The sequence below is a fragment of the Anneissia japonica genome, unplaced genomic scaffold (genome assembly GCF_011630105.1).
Source record: "Anneissia japonica isolate Jap-2015-1 unplaced genomic scaffold, ASM1163010v1 scaffold287829_len2072220_cov186, whole genome shotgun sequence".
NCBI lineage: Eukaryota > Metazoa > Echinodermata > Crinoidea > Comatulida > Comatulidae > Anneissia > Anneissia japonica.
In genome coordinates, this window is record NW_022716075.1 from 1,879,251 (window position 1) to 1,899,655 (window position 20,405).

At 34.6% G+C, this 20,405-nt stretch overlaps 1 protein-coding gene across 2 annotated transcripts in view; it reads left to right on the forward strand.

Annotated features, from left to right (window-relative positions):
• LOC117109570 (alpha-1,6-mannosylglycoprotein 6-beta-N-acetylglucosaminyltransferase A-like) overlaps window positions 1–20,405 on the forward strand; it is an 83,283-nt gene that overhangs the window by 49,588 nt on the left and 13,290 nt on the right. For both annotated transcript variants that reach the window (XM_033251937.1, XM_033251938.1), the window contains exons 9-10: window positions 6,795–6,929; window positions 14,023–14,156. In XM_033251937.1, the coding sequence (XP_033107828.1) occupies window positions 6,795–6,929; window positions 14,023–14,156 (269 nt within the window). The remainder of the gene's footprint in view (window positions 1–6,794; window positions 6,930–14,022; window positions 14,157–20,405) is intronic.

A 20,405-nucleotide genomic window follows, 5' to 3' on the forward strand; every position in this document is an offset into this window, starting at 1 on the left:
CCCCACTACGCTCATGCTCTGTCTCTTATACACATCTAGATGTGTATAAGAGACAGCCCCGCAAAAGTTACATCGCCCAGGCGCGGCCCCCCCCCCCAAAAAAATAACAGTCAAGTAGTTTCACACACACACACACATTTAAAAATCACCTAATTTTTCGAATTAGCGCCCCACTCCACCTTTGCACACCCCATCAGCACCCCTATTTCAAGACTTCTAGATACGCCACTGGTTTTGCTATAAAATTAAAATTGAATATTGCATCTGGAATATATGAATTTCTGTATCGGCAAGTATTTGATTTTGGCACTTTGAAACCACTTGTTAAAATTTAATTGTAAATGCAATGTGTGTGTTTCATCTTTCATTATTGCACATAATTTCTGCTCCATAAGATTATGGTATAGTTTCATTATTAAGTTTCATCAAGTCCCGTTCAATATCTCCCTTAATACATCGTTTGATCCTCTTAACAATTCAGATGATGTCATAATCGTGAAAAAACAATAAAAATCGTAGTAGTAACAATTTTATCGTTTTCCCATGATTATGACATACCTGAATTGATTTGTCAAAATATTGCTTTTCTGCTTTTTATAGTTATTGTTATCGTTGTATGTATAAACAGGCCTTAAGCGTTTTTGCACAATTTTTCACGCACATAGCAAGTATGGAAGCTGAAAATTAAATTTTTTATTCACATATTTAGGGTTCTTGACACTGTATTCACAAATTTCCATTCTTCTTCAGTCATCTTAGGGCCAATAACAATGCTGTACGGGCGCTTTAAACATGAATCCATGCGCATGTTTGTATTGACATACCTTCGGATGCATGGTGACCCTCAATTTTTGTTACATATTCTGAAGGCACATGACTTGTAGATATGATTTTATAGATCATTATGGCTGATCTAGTTCAACGTTATTTTTCTTTTTGTTCATGTAAAGGGCATTGAGGCAATTTTATTGTAATATGCTTTCATTATTATTACGGCTCGGCAGCCCGCTTAAATGTTATTGAATAAATTCAATAGCATGAATGTTATTGAATAAATTCATTAGCAGGAATGTTATTGAATAAATTTAATGTTATTTGTCACTGTCACTCAACAGAATAACAACGATTGAGGGAGGCAATCGCATTTTTGAGGTCATAGTTTTTTATCAGGTTTGGCCAATCATATTGCATACAACAATGGGTGTTCAACCCACTACGCTCATGCTAGCGTCAAATTTTCTTTCACCAAAATGGTTTTTAATTTTTTTCTTCAAATTGAAAATGCTTTAGCCAAATTTAAAAACCAATAAAATTTCACAAAAACGGTTCTGTAAATGAATTTCTTTCAAATTTATTTGTAACCAGTCGTAAAGGTGGTAAGAACAGTCTTAATGATTGAATTAACCACAAAGGAAACACTAACGATATGCGAGGCCGAGGCTATCGGACCTGCTAAGCCTAGGCCCTGAGTATACTCTAGAGAGATATGAAACTTATCTTCAATTTCAGGTAGCATGAATCGGATGAAAATGTGATGCTCCCCATTGGTGGGATGTTACTGTAGTTACTGATGAGACACTGGTTACTCCCAGCAACTTACAGCTGGGTAGACTGAAGCAATGTAGATAAAGTGCCTTTTCTCAAGGACACAAGCGAAATACACAGCAAAGGATTGAAACCCTGACCTCGAGGTTTAGGAAACCAAACCATTTTCACTTGGCCACACCAGTTCTTCACTGAATTAACCACATATATAAAGACATATTCATTGATATAATGCTATTATTCAGGTAATACTGAATGTATATTTATATCCTTTGTTTTTTTTTGTTTTTTTTTAAAGCAAGTAAGTGCCTCACCACAATAAAGCATAGATGATTCTAATAGTTTTGATTGAACAAAGGACTCTGAAATTGGATGACAAGAACAATGCCACTCAAACATGCATATATTATCAAAAAGGAATAAAAAGAAAGAGGGGGGAAAAGAGAGTAAAGAAAGTGATTGACATTTGTGCCTTGTCAGTAAAAGCGGTGAAACAAAAGAAAAAAATCCTTAAATATAAAAAAAAATAAATTTCAAACTCTCCCTTAAAGTCTATCATTCAGTTACAGTAATTGGAATTCATACAATTGGTGGATGATATTGTTGTCTATGTTAATCTTGACTGTGTTATTCAAAAACTGGTTACACAAATTCAAATGCTAATTCGTTATTTCCCCAGGCGCACCTTCAGTTAAAACGAAGTTCACATTTAGCAACTCCATTTTGCTTTAAGTACATGTCGCAGAGTAATCGTCGATAATGAAGGCATTCCTCGTTAGTTTAATGTCTTCCCATCACGTTGAACAGTTTTTTAAGCTCTGAGGATAAAACTATAAAATATCGTCCTACAGTATTAAGTGATAGTGCATCCAAAATAAAGGGGAAAAATGGTTGTGTTTTGCAAAACACAATGACGTTTAATTATTACCGACGTTTAATTATTACCGTAGTTTAATTTTGTCAAGATTTAGACATTTTTTTTACCAGGTGTGTATTAAACTATACACTGCGACTAGTGTATCTTAGGCCTGTCTGTATGGTGTATCTGTGTATATATAATTGATCTGTGCAATACTACCTGCAAAGTATGTGTGTGTGTGTCTGGTTTACTTCGGAACTACAGCGGGGTGACGTGAATTGCACAGAATGACACCATCCCACTTCGGTCGCCTCAACAGTCTAGGGAGAGCTGGCCCAGGCTTATTAAATTTTTCAAAATTAAATTTAAAAAAATTTTATTTAAATCCGAGTCTGATAGTGCCACTTCTGTATCCGCCACTGAAGCATCTTCTCATTGAGAACCTTCTTTGTGCATGGCATGGATTCTTTAAAGCCCAACGACGTTTATTAGCTTTTTCATTTTGGCCTCTTCAGCTGCAGCTTGCATGGTACCTGTCCTTGGAAGTGCCATTTCTTATCTATATTGGTTTCCATGCCAACTTGTTTTTTTCTCTAGCTCTTTAACTGTTGCCAATATCATTCATGCATAGTTAACTACGTACTAGCTTTATAAACAATAATAACGTCATAACAAACATTTCTAGAGACTGATTGGGTACTTGGAGCACTGGCCTAGGCTACCAATAAATTATTCAACCATACTATAGATGCTAGAGATTTTCGGTCAGTCAGGCTTGGACTAAACATAGTTGGTGTTTTTTTTTTGGTTTTTTTTTATTGCCTGAAATCTTTGTTGTTTTGTGCACACCTGCTTGTTGAAATTAACACTTGAAATAGAAGCATAGTAGTAGTGTGTGATTTGTTATTTATATTATTCAAAATTTCCAAAAAAAAAATGAATATATAATGAATGACTATTTGTGTAGGAGTAGGTTTTTAGAATATATTCATATTCTAATATAGATATAGTATTATTTTATAGTAACAATGTACAACCCATAGATAATCAGTGCCTGCAGAAATGCCTAGAGTTTAGATTTATAATAGTTGATATGCATGTATACATATTAACAAATAATCTAGACTTGCATAAAATATATTAACTATCAAGTGTCTTTCTGTAGGTTTTAGTTTATTAAAAAGAATTTAATATTTAGCCTATGTATTCATCTGAAAAGTCATACATATTTTATCACTATTATGTGAATTCTTGCTGGTGAATTTTAATTTTTAAAACATTAGACACCAAAATATGGTAGAGCAGAAATAAAATCTTGTGTATGTGTTTGACATAATTCCTGAAATTGGGCTTATTCGACTGGTTCATTTTGTTGAGTACGAATTTTTGTTGAGTATTATTTTCATTTGACTGGTTCATAAAATAGAATTCGTTGACAACGAAAATGAACATAACCAGAATGCGTTAATCAGCATTAAGTTATGCACATGACCAAAAAAAATACCGATTGGTCAGTTTAGCAACGTTTGTGTTAATATAATTTAGATTAAATTTCAGAAAATAAAAACCCACATTGAATTTAAAAAATAATTGTAGGCTAACAGAATTCAAAAACTGGATGAAGACATTTTTTTTTACGAAAAACCCATACTGACACAATCCGAAGCAGCCTTGATTACACAGCGTGTATCATGGTAACTATGCAGCCATTTTGAAGAATGACCAGTTTAATACAGCCATTGATATCGAAAACTAATCATACTTCATATCAAAATCTTAGGGCTGTGTTGTGTGGGTGTTGGCCTGTTTCCATGTTTTATTTAATGCTTCGAGCACATTCAAGTATTCCATTTCAATGCTGCGTTGGGCCAATGCACATACTAATGAAATAATGAAGTATATGTTTACCGTAACGGAAATGAAACAAAAATTTTCATCATAAGATATTTTCTCAATGTAATGTGAAATTGAAATTTAAGCCAATAGTTTATTCTTGGTAATATTGATCTGATTTCAAAGACAATCATGGATTTAAGATGAAATTCAAATGAGGTGTTTTTTTTTTGCTTTCCATGGGAAATCCGGCCTCATGTTCGTTTTTTTTCTTCGCTTCCTGCTAAGCCTACTTTAATGTGATTTGTGGTTTATGAAGCAGATATCACATAATTTATGTGCAAATTGTGCAGTGTTTTTTATACTTTTAATGGAAGAAAGAGTTGAAGATTTGATGTGAAGATTATTGTGCAGTTATATTATTAGCTGCTTAGAATTTAAGTGTTTTGTGTTCCATAATGATATGATTCTTTGGAAAGTTATGTAGAAAACTTCCGCATTATAAATAAGAACAGCTATAAAACTCTAGGACAAGTAACATGTATAGCATTTTGTCATGAGGTGAAATGCTTTTGCCATATTAATGTACCTCTTTGAATCAGCTGCTGTCAGACCAACTTGGGGGAAAATTCACTAATGGCTTAATGTCTGTTTTTTTTATAATCATATTTGAATTTTCTCAGAAAACATTCTCAATTTTCCTTTAGTAAATCAATTACAGTATATGTACAAACAATTTCCACTCTAACTTGGACTCTAACCGTATAAAAAAAAGATTATACCATATAAATAAAAATTATAAATCAAAACTATTGGCCAGTACAGGTTGATGGTAAAAATATTAAATAAAATTTGTGGTCAAATGAATCATTGATTTTTCAAATAATATGTCAACTTCCAAATGATACACGTCAGGTCAAAACAATTTATTTTTTAGCTGATTTAAAGATATTTTTTACTACGAATATCCTATTAGTTTCCCTGCAAATTAACAAATGCATTAGTAATTCTGTTTCTATGTTCTTTATGTAGATTCTTAAAGTACTGTAGTTGATAATTGAATTAATTCAAATATTTTCAATAATTCACGTCTTGCACACATAATTAATTTAGGGAAGATAGCGGTCATAATAATAATAAATAATAATAAGATTTATAAAGCGCACAAATCCACTGCAGTAGTGCATACAGTCATGATATTTCCATTAGGAATTACAGTATATCCATATTCATTAGGTTTTATATTATTTCCTATATTGATTAGCTTTAATATACAGTCTTTATCAGATGAGTATATACAGTACCAGTCATAATTAAGATTTGATGGGAAAGATTATGGTGCTGTCATATCAGCTGCTTAGAATTTAAGTGTTATGTGTTCCATAGTTAGAAAAGTTCGCACTATAAATAGGAATAGCAATAGAACTCTAGGACAAGTAAAATGTATTGTAGCATTTTGTCATTATGAGGTAAAATGTTTTTTCCATATTAATAGGACCTCTTGGAATCTGCTGCTGTCAGACCAACTAGTGGTGGACATAGCTTGTTGAGTGGGGGGGGGGGGCATAAACCAGTGAGTGGAGCAAGCATACTTACTGTCAGGGCCAGCTTAAAGGACTGTGGGGCCTGTGGCTATAATTGCAAGTGAGCCTAAATACTCTGTGGCTAAAACATAAAACCAGATTTTCAGTGATTTTACCTGGGGTTTTGGGGCCTATTTTTTCCCATTGGGGCCCTTGGATCTGGAATTCGTGCCACAAAAGCCCCTACTGTATGTTAATCTGGCCCTGCTGACTCTAGGCTGGGTGTTGGGCCCATGCATGTGGGGTTAGAATAGGATGATTCTTTCTTGAAGCTTTGGATTTTTGTAATGGCTAAATTTTTCTGCCATAAAGATTATCCCTGATACAATGAAATAGGGCGGCCGTTCCGTGGTAAAACAACGTAATATGAAATTTTTGCTTTTCGAGAAAAATAGAGTTTTAAAGTTTGCATGTTTGCAGCTTGGCAATAAATTGTTGTACCCTTCTAAAATTTTGTATGACTGTATATCCATATACATTGTGACTATATGTAACCTTTTAATTACAACCCGTGGTTTATTGCAAAGTTATTAACGATATTCGCAGATACGTTGTTTTACCTCAGAAACATGTCAGACGCGGTATTGTTGCAAGTGCGAATATTTTTCAAATTTATCACGTCTGGGGCAATCATATGCATTATCTAGATTGTGCATACGTCGTCGTTAAAATTATTGACAGCTGAAAATAATTTTTTTAATTAATCTTCATTGTAGATACGTTGTTTTGCCGCGAAATCTGTTAGTTAACATTGTTTTACCATGGAAAATTACTAAATTCTAAGTTTTGTGCTTAAAGATAGTTGGTGCTATATCCGAAACCACCTGAAATTTTCACAGGTAATTCAGAAGTGTTTAGTATATTCCCAAATGAAACAATGAAAATATGTAACAAAAAATGAATGTACTTTTACCATTTTTTTTAATTTACCTGTTTTAATGTTATTTTTTTTTATATTTCTTTTTGTCTTGTAGTTTTCTGAAGCAAGTTGGTAAAATGAGACAAAGTTGTCCTATGAAAGGTTCAGCTCCATTTCAGATCATCTACATCGATATCGTCGGGTTAAAGCAGTTTAAGAAAACTGCAGGTGAAATCTGGCAGCAGTTTAGGTGAGTCACTCTATAGAGTACATAACTTCCCACACAGATTGTGTATGGATGGTCAAAACTGCTGGACACCCTCAAGGAAATAATGGAATTGCCCAGCATATTCAGGCACATTATTTTCTTAGAGTGCTACAGCATACCCTAAAGAAAATAATGGAATCTCCTGTCGTATTCAGGTACATCATTTTGTTGAGTACAGCCTGAATATGAGGGTTGATTCTATTATTTTCTTTTATGCATGAGGGTAAAAATTGAATTTCCGTGACCCTCACCTAGTCATTTGACCTTTTCTTCCGAAAATTGAATGGAGTCATTCTTTGATTATGTGGTGAATACAGTGGTGAATACCCGGGGGGCTCACTCTTCAATATTTCTAGACAGGTAGGTGCCGCATTTACAGGTGTTTTTGAGGGATTGTAGCACAAGCCTGTAAATTTATGGAAGAGTTTCAGCATGTATAGGGTATATTTGCGAGGACTTGGTAGCACAAGTGTGGGAAATACCAGGTAAATTTGGTAGTTAAAGTCCCTGCCCCCGTCCCATATCAAAGTCTCATAATTTTTCAGATGATGTTACTATCAAAGATTTTCTGCTAACCTCCATGCTAAACCTACCGTTGGTACATAGCCACGAACAGTATTGATCGTGAGTAGACAGAACCGTGGTCTTATTCTCCATCGAGAACAGTATACAAGTTTAATTTGGTAGGTTATACATGGCCGTAATAGTAGTTCAACTGACATCGGATTTTGGTAAATGGTAGTTCAAGGCCCATAATAATTTTCAGTAAAATAGGTTGCACAAGTGTCTCATGTCTTGGAGTGGCTGCTGCACGCCCCCGCAGTGCTCGCAGAATTATGAAATATTAGGTTGCCCTTCGGGCAACCAATATCTCAAATTTGGTTGCCCTCACAATTTTTTACTTGCCCACCCCCTACTTTGAATTATTTTATGACATTATTCAATTAACTCAAAGAATTGCAAATACACAAAAGAAAAAGTCTGAACAAATCATATGTATAAATGTACTGTACTTTAATAACTTATTGATTATTTCTTATATGAACATTGAAAAAAGAGAAACACAGTGACTATTTAAATAAAGCAAATCCAGGTGAAGTTAAAGTATCATATATTCTACAAAAGTAGCTGGGAGAATCAACATTGGATTAAGACCCAAGAATGAAGCCAAAAACTTTCGGCATATTTAGAGATAAGCATTTTCTGCAGATAGGTTTTTGGAGTATGGAAGTGTGACAAGTTTTCTTCGCGGTACACCGCAAAGTAAAATTGTAAACAATCACCAAGTGTAGTTTAATGTCAGTGTCAAATTTATACGATCGGGATCGAGATGGGCCTTGCCACAAAGGCAAATTAATTAAATATTTAATATTTATTTTACCCAGCAGCAGCATCGTCGGTATCGTAAGTTGACGACGGCTTAAAACATTTTAGAAACTCATGTTATCATAGAAAGGACAGTAGTGTGAAGCATTCGCAATGAAAATCAAAATAAAAGTGACTAGGCCTAGACCAAGAAAATATGCAGAGTTTATCTCCTGTTTAGCAGTATCAGCGGTGCCTACAAAAACTTTCGGCATCTTCGAAGATAAGCATTCATTTCATCCAGATAGGGTTTTGGAGAAGAAGTGTGAAGTTTTCTTCGCGGTACACCGCAGTCAAATTGTAAACAATCATCAAGCGGATTTTAATGTCAGTGTCAAATTAATAGGCCTACGATTGGGATTGAGATGGGAATTTCCACAAAGGCAGATTAATAGAATATTCAATAATTATTTTAAGTACTTAATTAATACTGTACACTAATGGACCTTCGATTTATTGCCTACAGCGGGGTGTGATGATTGAAATGTACGCCTAAAGTTAGTAACAATTTACAACAACTTACGACTGTGATGAGATCATGACCAGTGCTTGGTGCATGAATGAAGTACTACGCATGCGTGTAACAAAGAAAACAAGTTAGCTGGAGCATGTGTACTTTGAGAGCAGTGCTCAGTAGGTTAAATCAAGGCATAGATTTCAAGTCTACGTAGATCGTTGGTAAATTATTCATCCAGGGAGGAAATCTAAAATGTTTTTGATACTCGGGGTTTTGCTTTTCTATCGTCCGTAGGCTATATGCTGATTTAATGGAATCATATGCAGCTAAATCTAAGGGCCCTACTGTATAATATATTGTACATCATATAAACAATTAATACCTACCGTATGATCCTCGGGTGATCCTTGCACTGTAAACTGTACAGTTAAATTATTTAATCATATTTATATTATTATTACTTATTATTGTATGCATTATTCGAACGTGTTCCAAAGTAACATTGAATGCAAATTAAATGTAAAATTATTATAAATCTATGGAACATTATTATTTATTATTATTATTACTGTTGTTGTTATTGTTATTATTATTATTACTAATGTATTTTATTGATGTATATTATTATTATTATTATTATTATTGTTATTATTGCTACTACTATTACTGTTATTACATCAGTTATTATTATTATAATCATATTAAAAAACGGAGACAACATAATTCAGCATTCTTTATTACAAACAACCAATCGATTTAATTGCTTATAAAATTCATACATAACAAAACACACAAGAAAAGCATGAATGTAAATAATTTAATGAATTCCGATTTTATTGAATTACCACCATAGCTTAATAATTCCCAACTCGGTTTACATCTGTTACTTCAACCAGTACAACGAGTTGGTATCTCCTCCATGGTTGAAGCAAGAGAACTGCTTTTGCGCTAGACTAGTTGGGTTTGCGTACAAAGGATGCCGCCAGCTCTAGACAGGCATGGGAAACTCATTCCAACGAGTTGCCATACGCTCGATTGTACACAAACACATGTAGTGCTGCATTTTGTTGTTGGCGGTCGTACGTCTCTATCTTTGGCTGTCTGCCACGATCGAGAGATAGCATTCCATACTACCGAATTTTCACACAGTTTATTACACACACATGAACACAATCTCGGTGGCTTGGCCATTCGTTCTTATGTGACTAATTGTGTAGAGTATAGTCTGTATTTCAGTCGCTGCAAAACATTCGGATATTTTAGAGGTTGCCCGTCGGGACCTACCCTTTTAAATTTGTGTTGCCCGACGTAAATTTTTGGTTGCCGCGGGACGTCGGGCACCCAATTCTGCGAGCCCTGCCCCGTAAGGTTGGTATACATGTGAGCCCTCCCCCCCCCCCAGGGGTGAATACATAACCTCCTTTAGTGGAGGTAAATAGTAAACTAATGGATAATGAATTTTTACAAGTGGAATGGGATAAAATGTTTTTATAAGGTAAATAATGGAATTTTTAATTCATCAGAGTGTAGCCAAGTTAAAATGAAAGATTTCATTTTTCACTGAATGAAAAAAGTCTCATTGTACGAATAGAAAACATACATTGATCATTGTATATAATGCATCTTGCATGGTAAATTTTACCTACATTTTCTTACCTTTCTGGCACAGACAAAAACTGGACACAATATTAATGACAAATCTTACTTTTTTGTTGAATTGTGACATTTAATCAACCAATCAAATGGCAGGATTTAATAGATTGGTTATAATGAACGCAACGGTGGGTTGTACAAGATTGGATGGGATTGCGGAAACAGTTATGGTGATTATAAATTGCTTGGATTAAATCAGGCAAGCTTACTGTTAAAACTGCCTTTTATACAGATACTTTGGGATGTATAAATTTCCTAAACCTATTTGTCTTGATCTTTTGGTTTGTAATCTACCAAATTTACAAGCAGTACTATTGATTGTGTGGTAACATTAAGGATGTTTTATTTTTTTTCCTTAAAAGTTATCTCATTACACGATATTCTAATGACAACATCTGTGCCTGTATCATACTCGCTTCTTGGATTACCTTTAAATTTCTTATAATGAACCACCATTCAGCCCATGAATTTCACGTCGGCAAATGGCAATTGCTCACCATATTGCCAAGCCAGAATTGCCACAGGACGGCAATTTTTTGCCGACCTAGGCCTAATTTCTTTGCTTCAAAACTGCTTAAAAATCAAAACTTTGACTTAAACGGGCTATAGCAGACACCAACTTTGACGTATATCGTCAAACCAAGGAAATTTCATAGTTCGTAAAACAGATTTGTTTGTACAATAATTATTTTAAATAGGCATACATAGGATGTGTGTACAATCGTCTTGTATTTTTTGCCTAGCTAGACCTAGTCATTTCGTAAGCAAGGTAGGAGTGACGCTAGCCAGCCAAGACAAGGCCTAAAACATCGCCCAATTGAAGCCATGTGGGCTGCATAGATCGTAATGATTATCTAAATCTATTGTTTGTCTTCATTGTGCAGTATTATCATATTTAAAATGTTGTTTGTTATCTAAAAAGAACCAAATTAAACATATTGTAGGCCTAATCCTACCGCCGTTCAAACACAAACACGATCGCATCGTGACTTCACTTCTTAGTGTAGTGTACAGGTGTGGAAAATCCCAGATATAGATTGTTCTGGTTCTGGGCATGCGCATGGACATGAATGGCAGTTTTGAAGCAGAGAGCCTGTGGTGATGCGGTTGTAGCTTATATGAAAGTGATATTTCCCATGCTAAAGATAACACTAAAACAACATTTCTTCAGCGATTTTCTTATCCAAAACTATTATACTACACTTCAAATAATACAAGTGCAACTATTCTATCACCAACAATACATTGATTTATAGAAATAAATTAACAAAATCATGATATTGTAGATTACGATATAAATTCAAGCGTTTTGAAAAATCGTAAATACTATAATAGGCCTAGGTAGTAAAAAATTGCTGAGACTGCCAACCTCGGAGAATTTAAAGTCGGCAATATTTTTTTTTATCAGATTCAATACATACTTATAAATTTTCAGAAAAAAAATTCAAAGAGGAAAGACCGGAGAAAAATTGTATCTCAGGGATGTGTAGTGTAAACGGAGTAATTCTAGTTTGATAATAATTAATACATCTCTTGCACAAATGATAATTAATATGTGCGCAGTACATCATTACCCATGATCTTTACTCAACATGCTTTAAAAACACACTAGGTTCATCTGTTGTAGCAGCCATGTTCAGCATTGTAGCATACAACCCTGCCAGGTATCAATTTAACTCCTTTTTGGAGAGAAGCAGTTCAGATAAAGTGCCTTTCCAAAAGACACAAACTATTAACCAACCTCAGACACCAACCTCTGCCTCTGGATAAAAAACCAAGAGCCATACCACTGCGCCACATGCCTCTTTATAACATATTGGCAATAATCCTTCACCGATTTTATTAATATTTCATTTCATATTCTGAAAAAGCATTAAACAATAGTAAACATTAAAATGTATGTCAAATCAAAGGGAGGAAGATTTACGTTTAATGTATACGCTATGTCCAAGCTGAAACAAATGGTATGGTGTATGATATATTGATGTTGGAATATGAAAAGATTTAATACATTGCATTAAGAACAACCTGAACTTTGGTTGCGAGATATTCTTAAATTGCCCCCAGTAGGCTATGGTCATATTAATCACTGTCACCTTATTTAGTTTCATCTAGCCTCTTAATGGGTGCGCATTGATTCTGATTTGTCCAATTAAATCTAAGATCAGACATCGACACAGAGCTATCACCCACATTGTTAATGATGCAATTCACTAATAGCTTATAATGTCTGGTTTTTCTCAGTTTTCCTATAGCAAAGCAATTAATGTACAAACCATTTGAACTCCAACTTGGATTTGGAAATGAGCTTATCTACCTGTATAAAAAGATAATGAAAACAGTAGTTATAAATCAATTATGGGCCACATGTTGATGTTAAATATTAAATAAAATTTGTGGCCAAATAAATCGGCGAATTTTCAAATAATCTAGCAACTTGAAATGATACGTGTCAGGTTGGAACAATTAATTTTTTAGCTGATTTAAAGATATAATTACTACGAATATAATTTTAATTAGTTACCCACATGAAATTAATTTATAGCTAATTTAGAGATATTTTTTACTATGAGTATCGTTTTAATTAATTACCATGCAAATTAACAAATGCATTAGTAATTCTGTTTCTATATTTTTTGTGTACCTGTAGAACCTTAAATTAGTTGATAATTGCAGTAATTTTCAATAATTCACGTCTCGCACACATAATTAATTTAGGGAAGATAGCGGTCATACAGTCATGATTTTCCATTAGGTGTATTCAATAGGTTTTATATTATAACTTATATTGATTATTTCTAATATATAGTCTATCAAAATGAGTATATACCAGTCTGTAAATATAATTAATCATTAGCTACAGTAGTTTTTTGATGTACAGTGTTTGCGTAGGTTGGAATTACACAGTCAAGATTCAATACAGATTCATGTCGAATTAACTTCTGCTTTAATATTACAAATTACATGAATTTGCTGTAAGCAGAACAGTGACAGCACTGCATATTCGGAAAGCCCCCAGGAGTGGGGAATATTTATCAGTCATGGGGGAATTTTTACACTCATGAGTATCCTATAAAAAAATAAAATAAAAATAAAAATCCACACAGTGATACTCTTTTTCGAATAGTGCAGCACGTTCTGTAACGTGCAAACAGGCCATCATGCACACGGGACCAACGGCTCACGAAAGTATATTCTAGTATATCCTAGAGTATTTTCGTACCACAAAAAAAAAAAAAAAAAAATCCACCCCCTCTGATAAAATTCAAATCCCTGATGTGGTTTAAAAATTTCAATATTATTCATGAACAATCCTAGTATTTAATATTTAATTACGGTATTCAAGTTTGTTTGCTCATGGTGCAGTTGGTTTTCAATGTTTGCTTATATTTCTGCTAACATCGTTAAAAATGCTGCAAAGGAGTAGTTTTCATGTCCCAACTGATATATTTGCAACCTGTTATTTTTTTATGTTTTTGTTTCATTATGCAAGTGATATTAATAACACAACTCTACTGCACTCACAGTTTTTCTATGTAGACAATCAAGTAAAGTAGATAAAAAATTGATAGTTTTGTATTGTTCATTTTGTATTTTTAGTTGCATGTTCCGGGTGATCGATTCGTTTGGCACGGAGCCAGCATTTAACCTGCCAACATACATGAAGAAGAAACATATCAAATCAGCATGGGGAAAATGGGGTCTCATCCCCTCACAATTTTTTACTATGTTCCGTGAGTATAAATTCATGTTGCTAAATTAGAGATGGAAAGAAGGAGAAAGTAAGAGAAAGATAAAAAGATACGGATGAGAGATAAAAATTGTATATTTTTTTTTTGAGAAAACATTGTCCTCATTGTGGTTCGAACTCAGGATCTTTCATGAACAGAACTATATTATGATGCCAGGTTAGTTGGGTGGCCAAGCGGCAAGGCATTCGCAGCGTACAGCCATAATATCGGCGCGGGTTGGACGGCATGCTCACCTATGGTTCTGGTTGTGGAACAAGTCTTGTCGGATAAAGATTATAAACTTTAGGCCCAGTATGCACAATTTGGTTTATGTGCACTTTCAGTGCATCCTTGGGACGATTAGGGAGTTGCCACAGGTACTGGTCCATTCAGCCCCTCTTGTGGACAGACAACAGTAGACTGTACTGGTTTACCAGGTAGCTTAGACAGGAAGAGACCCTTAGGGGAGAAGCAAGCTATTGTACAAGCTAGTCCACAGCCCGAGTGTTTTGAGATTGTTTCATATATAAATCTAACTAAATTACATTACACATACTGTACTTGGATTTTCCCATTGGGACATGCTTTCCTCAATGTATTGTATGAATGTACGTTTCTATAAGCGATTAATATTTTAGTTTGTAAAAAATCTTCCTGGGATGTTTCCAGGTATTTCTGGAAACTGTCAATATTGGTCAAAGGTTTGAATTTGTGGTCCCATAGATTTGAGAAGCACACGCAATTGATTGATGCTATATAGTAAAAGGGTACAGTACAAGGCAAGGGTGGCTGCGGGTGGTTAGTGTAGTGAAATTAAAGGAGGGGGGGAAAATGCAAAGCAAAATGCTAGAAGAAAAATAATGATTGAAGATGAGGTGTTGGGAAGAGAAGGGGAAACAAAGTTCTGGAACAAAAGCAGTGAAAGTTTTACAGAACAGGGTTAATTTTTTTTTTAATGTTATGAATTTCAGAATAGTAAAATATTGAGGTCAAATATGGTAGGCTTACATTGAAAATTCTAACTCGGATTTCTTATGGGAATCGCCTGATTTATCATTGAAGCTGATGGAATATTGAATAATTCAACATGTTCTGCACATTTATTCATATTTTAAATAACACTCAACATTTTGCTTTACAGCCTCTAAGGTTGTTCAATGCCTCACACTCAAGGCTAAATAGATCTAAATAATCTATCTCAAATAGCTGTAATAACAAGATACTAATCAATTTGTACGTTAATACGTTTACGTCTGTTCATGTCGCATAGGACTACAGTAGCAAGTTAATTGCCGCAGGATTTCAAGTATAACGAGCTTTGCAAGGAAATTCATAGTAGTTGATTTAAAAACTTCTGTTTTTTAAATGGTTGGCTACAACATGAAAAATTTCAAATTCTGATTTGCTGGCCTGTAAGTCATTGCTCTCTAATAATTATATTTTAGTTATTTTTTCTATTCACATACAACAGCAGATGCATAACTTGCCAATTATAGCATGAAAAGATTCTTTAGAAACTAAATATTATAATAATAATAAATTACACATACTGTACTTGGATTTTCCCATTGGGACATGCTTTCCTCAATGTATTGTATGAATGTACGTCTCTATAAGCGATTAATATTTTAGTTTGTAAAAAATCTTCCTGGGATGTTTCCAGGTATTTCTGGAAACTGTCAATATTGGTCAAAGGTTTGAATTTGTGGTCCCATAGATTTGAGAAGCACACGCAATTGATTGATGCTATATAGTAAAAGGGTACAGTACAAGGCAAGGGTGGCTGCGGGTGGTTAGTGTAGTGAAATTAAAGGAGGGGGGGAAAATGCAAAGCAAAATGCTAGAAGAAAAATAATGATTGAAGATGAGGTGTTGGGAAGAGAAGGGGAAACAAAGTTCTGGAACAAAAGCAGTGAAAGTTTTACAGAACAGGGTTAATTTTTTTTTTAATGTTATGAATTTCAGAATAGTAAAATATTGAGGTCAAATATGGTAGGCTTACATTGAAAATTCTAACTCGGATTTCTTATGGGAATCGCCTGATTTATCATTGAAGCTGATGGAATATTGAATAATTCAACATGTTCTGCACATTTATTCATATTTTAAATAACACTCAACATTTTGCTTTACAGCCTCTAAGGTTGTTCAATGCCTCACACTCAAGGCTAAATAGATCTAAATAATCTATCTCAAATAGCTGTAATAACAAGATACTAATCAATTTGTACGTTAATACGTTTACGTCTGTTCATGTCGCATAGGACTACAGTAGCAAGTTAATTGCCGCAGGATTTCAAGTATAACGAGCTTTGCAAGGAAATTCATAGTAGTTGATTTAAAAATTTCTGTTTCTGATTTACTGGCCTGTAAGTCATTGCTCTCTAATAATTATATTTTAGTTATTTTTTCTATTCACATACAACAGCAGATGCATAACTTGCCAATTATAGCATGAAAAGATTCTTTAGAAACTAAATATTATAATAATAATAATAATAATAATTTGCGATTTGTATAGCGCCTCCCGTTAGACCAACCTCGAGGCGCTTCACAACAACGGAAGGAAACGGACAAGAGAATAAAAAAAACCATGAACCTAGACTAACAAAGAAAAAAGAAAACGCCTAAACGAACCAAACCAACACCGCACCGTTTATCGGCAATTTAAGGCGTAAAGCCCGCCGATGCATGACTCACAGGTGCTCAAGTGATGGCGGTGTCTAGCTATTCAGTTAAAAGAAGGGGAAAAAAAACAAAAAAGTGGTAAAATGTGTGTTAAAGGAATTCAGCAAAACTTTCAGTGAAGAGGTGAGTTTTGAGTTGTGTTTTAAAAAGCTGAAGTGAGTCGGCGTTCCTGATTTCATCTGGAAGTGCATTCCATAAGGTAGGCGCTGCAGAGGTGAATGCCCGTGAGCCGTATGTGATGGTAGTGCTTTTCGGAACTTTTAGAAGATTCTTAGAAGCGGATCGGAGAGAGCGTGTAAGGAGTCAGGAGTTCGGTGATGTATTCTGGAGCGAGATTGTTCATTGCCTTGTATGTTAACAGCAATGTTTTATAAATAATTCTTATTAGAATAAATATGGTATCAATTGTTTGTCCTCTCTTTCTACTGCCGGAAAGTGCATTACGCCTTTTGTCAATATAAAAAGTTGCAATAGTAGTATTAGTTGTGTTATTTTTATTTCAATATTCTGAGGATTAAACATACATTTCAAAGATACATATCAAAAACAAACATACTAACTGTAAGACCAAGTTAAACAGAATAAAAAAATAGTTGATAAACAAGGACAAAGGATCTCAAAATTGCTATTGGCTACGGTCACACTAGCGTCTCAAGCCTGGCTTGACTCACCGCGGGTGGGATTTCAAGCCAGGCTCGAAATTCTGGGTCGGTCACACTAGTTGGATTGACCTCCAAGTTATGAAAGTCGAAACAGCAGAGCCGTAGATAGAGAGTTTGGCCAACTCTGTTTCACAGGATTCGATATACGCGCGTGTGATGGGTGGATCGCAATCAAAGATTTTACACCAGACGTGCCCAAACCACTCTTCTTCAACTGATCTTTTATCAGCTTGTATTGGGCTCGCAATGCCTTCACTTTTGTTTGAATTTGGGCCGTCATTCTCTTCTCATGTCTGAGACTGGCTAATCTGTCAGCAAGCACGCCAAAAATTCCCGTTTTGTTGTTTGGTTTTTTATTTTCTATCCGGGCTCTCAGCTCGGGTTGGCACCACAAATCTACCAGGTCAGCAGTTTCCTGGTCGCTCCAAATCAATCGCATTATTATTAATTAAAATTTGAATTAACTTTTATGAAAAGTAATGATTGCGTCTTGATTGAACACACATGAAGAACTCGCGGGTTTTTTATTCAAGAACTTCTAAACGCAAAGGCGTCATGGACTGCGATTGGTCGACAGCCGACGAGGAAATGTCAATCTCGATCACGCCAGGGTCAATCCAGGGTCAATATGGGTGCTGAGCCGGGATCGAGATAGGTAGATTGAGATCGATGTCACGCCAGGCGCGAGTTGGTGCAGATGCGGTCACATTACGAAAATTCTAGTGTGACCGTAGCCATTGTAATATTTTTTTTGTTTACTACATTTTTTATTACTGAATCTTCTTAAATCATTATCAGTAGTTTTTAGCCAGATACACCACCATCAAGACAGTTTACTTTTGCTCCTCTGCATCTCTTTTTATCTAGTGATTTAGCATAATAGGTTTTTGTGTTTGTATATCACTTATTGCACAGTGCCTCAATGCACTTTACATTAAACTATATAGGAGAAAAAAAAAACTCTTAAATTTTATGACATTATGTGAGTCTTTTTTTCTTCCCAATACACAATACAATCCCAAATCCCAGCCAAGGTAGCGCCAACGCAAGAGCATGTTTCAGGATTCTTTATTATCGCTCATCATTGTTAATATTCTTCTTTCCCCTTAACGTCTTTTCTTCTATTCAGTATTTCAAAAGACTCTATCATAATGCGTGGTCAATTGTTCTATTCTTCCTTTGTTTGATGTTATCAGCTACTTGTAGATGTGGTTCACAAATTTTCCAATTACCTACTTCATAATAATCAATTGATTTTCATTCTTTAGTATGTAAAAAAGAAGCCAAATTTATTAAGTACAATAGAAAAACACATTTCTCGTCATTTATATATCTAATACTGTCAGTCAAGTCATGGTGGATATGCTTTATAACAACGTTTGGATCATGAATCTTGCAACACATTTTTAAATATGTGTTTGCTACCACTGCACGACGCCTTTAACATATATACACATTCACAACAAACCTCATGACAATTTACTTATATATTATTTCTTAACTACCAATTGAATTCTGTGTAAATTGATCTATTTTTGTATAATCAAGCAAATTCAGCCTGTGCTGCATTTTTCGGTCTTAGTAATTAATGTGATAACAAATTCGTTAGCGTGGGTGACATTTAAGACATGACTTTTATGATCTTGTTTATACATTGTGAATAAGCAATTATTATTGGATATATATAAACTACACAGTGTGAAATATTGTTGACATTACACGTACCACATTCATCCGACCTAGAAGCAAATATTAATCAACACCATCATCGTTATCATCATCATTGATTTTCTGCCTCCTTGTAGATTCAATAGTAATTTAAAACTCATGAAAGTGCCACACATCAAATGTTGAAACCTTTTTAAAATTATTTAAAATCAAACTGAAATGTCAACGGTCATATTTATAATCTATAATATATACGGTATCAAAAACACTCATTTAAAGTGTATTTTTTATTATTAAGCCATGAAAAGCCAAGAAATTGAAGAGTAGGTGAAGGCTTTTCTTTTATTTACTGTATGTAGCATAGATTCTTTGGCATGTCACTACAATAGCATGCGTTCTATACCATTTTGTCCTCGGACTAATGTAGTCCAGAGGGCTAAAAGCATTGAGGCTATGTTCACACACACCAGCTAACGGTTAGCAGGATCCTGAAAAATAACATGCGCGCTCACCCATATGTTCATACAAGAAAATTTCCAATCAAAGTATCGAGAGACGGTGGGATAACTGGCCATTGAAAATGCATACACGTGATTGGCTAATGATAGAAACACGCTCAACTTGCTAACCGATAGTGCTCACTAACCGTTAGTGTAAACCAATTGGGCGTTCTCACACACATGCTAACGGTTAGGGCTAACAGTTCTGCTGATCCGGATGCTAGGGCTTTAGCGTAAACATATACTGCATGGATTCTATAACCCCTGTCTCTTATACACATCTAGATGTGTATAAGAGACAGTAATCCCCCCACATAACAATAACAATAATAATAATATTATTATTAATAATAATAATTCAATGAGACTAATTAAAAATAATTTGCGTTCTGTTATGAAAAATGCTCATATAGATAGCCTCATGATGGTTGGAATACATCGTTATAGGTGAAGCAACCTCGACCATGAAAGCGGTAGTTGACAGATTTCATGCAAAATCTCCAAAATACAGAATTTCACTTAATTAGATGGTTACATTGCATACTCTTTGTTTCTTGTTTCATTCAAAATGTTTTGGTTTTGGAAGTTGATTTCAACATTAGAAAGCATAGCCTAGGCCTACATGAAGTCATATTATAGTAACTCGATGCCTATCAAATAAGTAATACAAATTCGCCATAATTCATCAAATATCCGTGGCCCACTGCCCTAGGCGACTCCCTGGCCCCCACCTA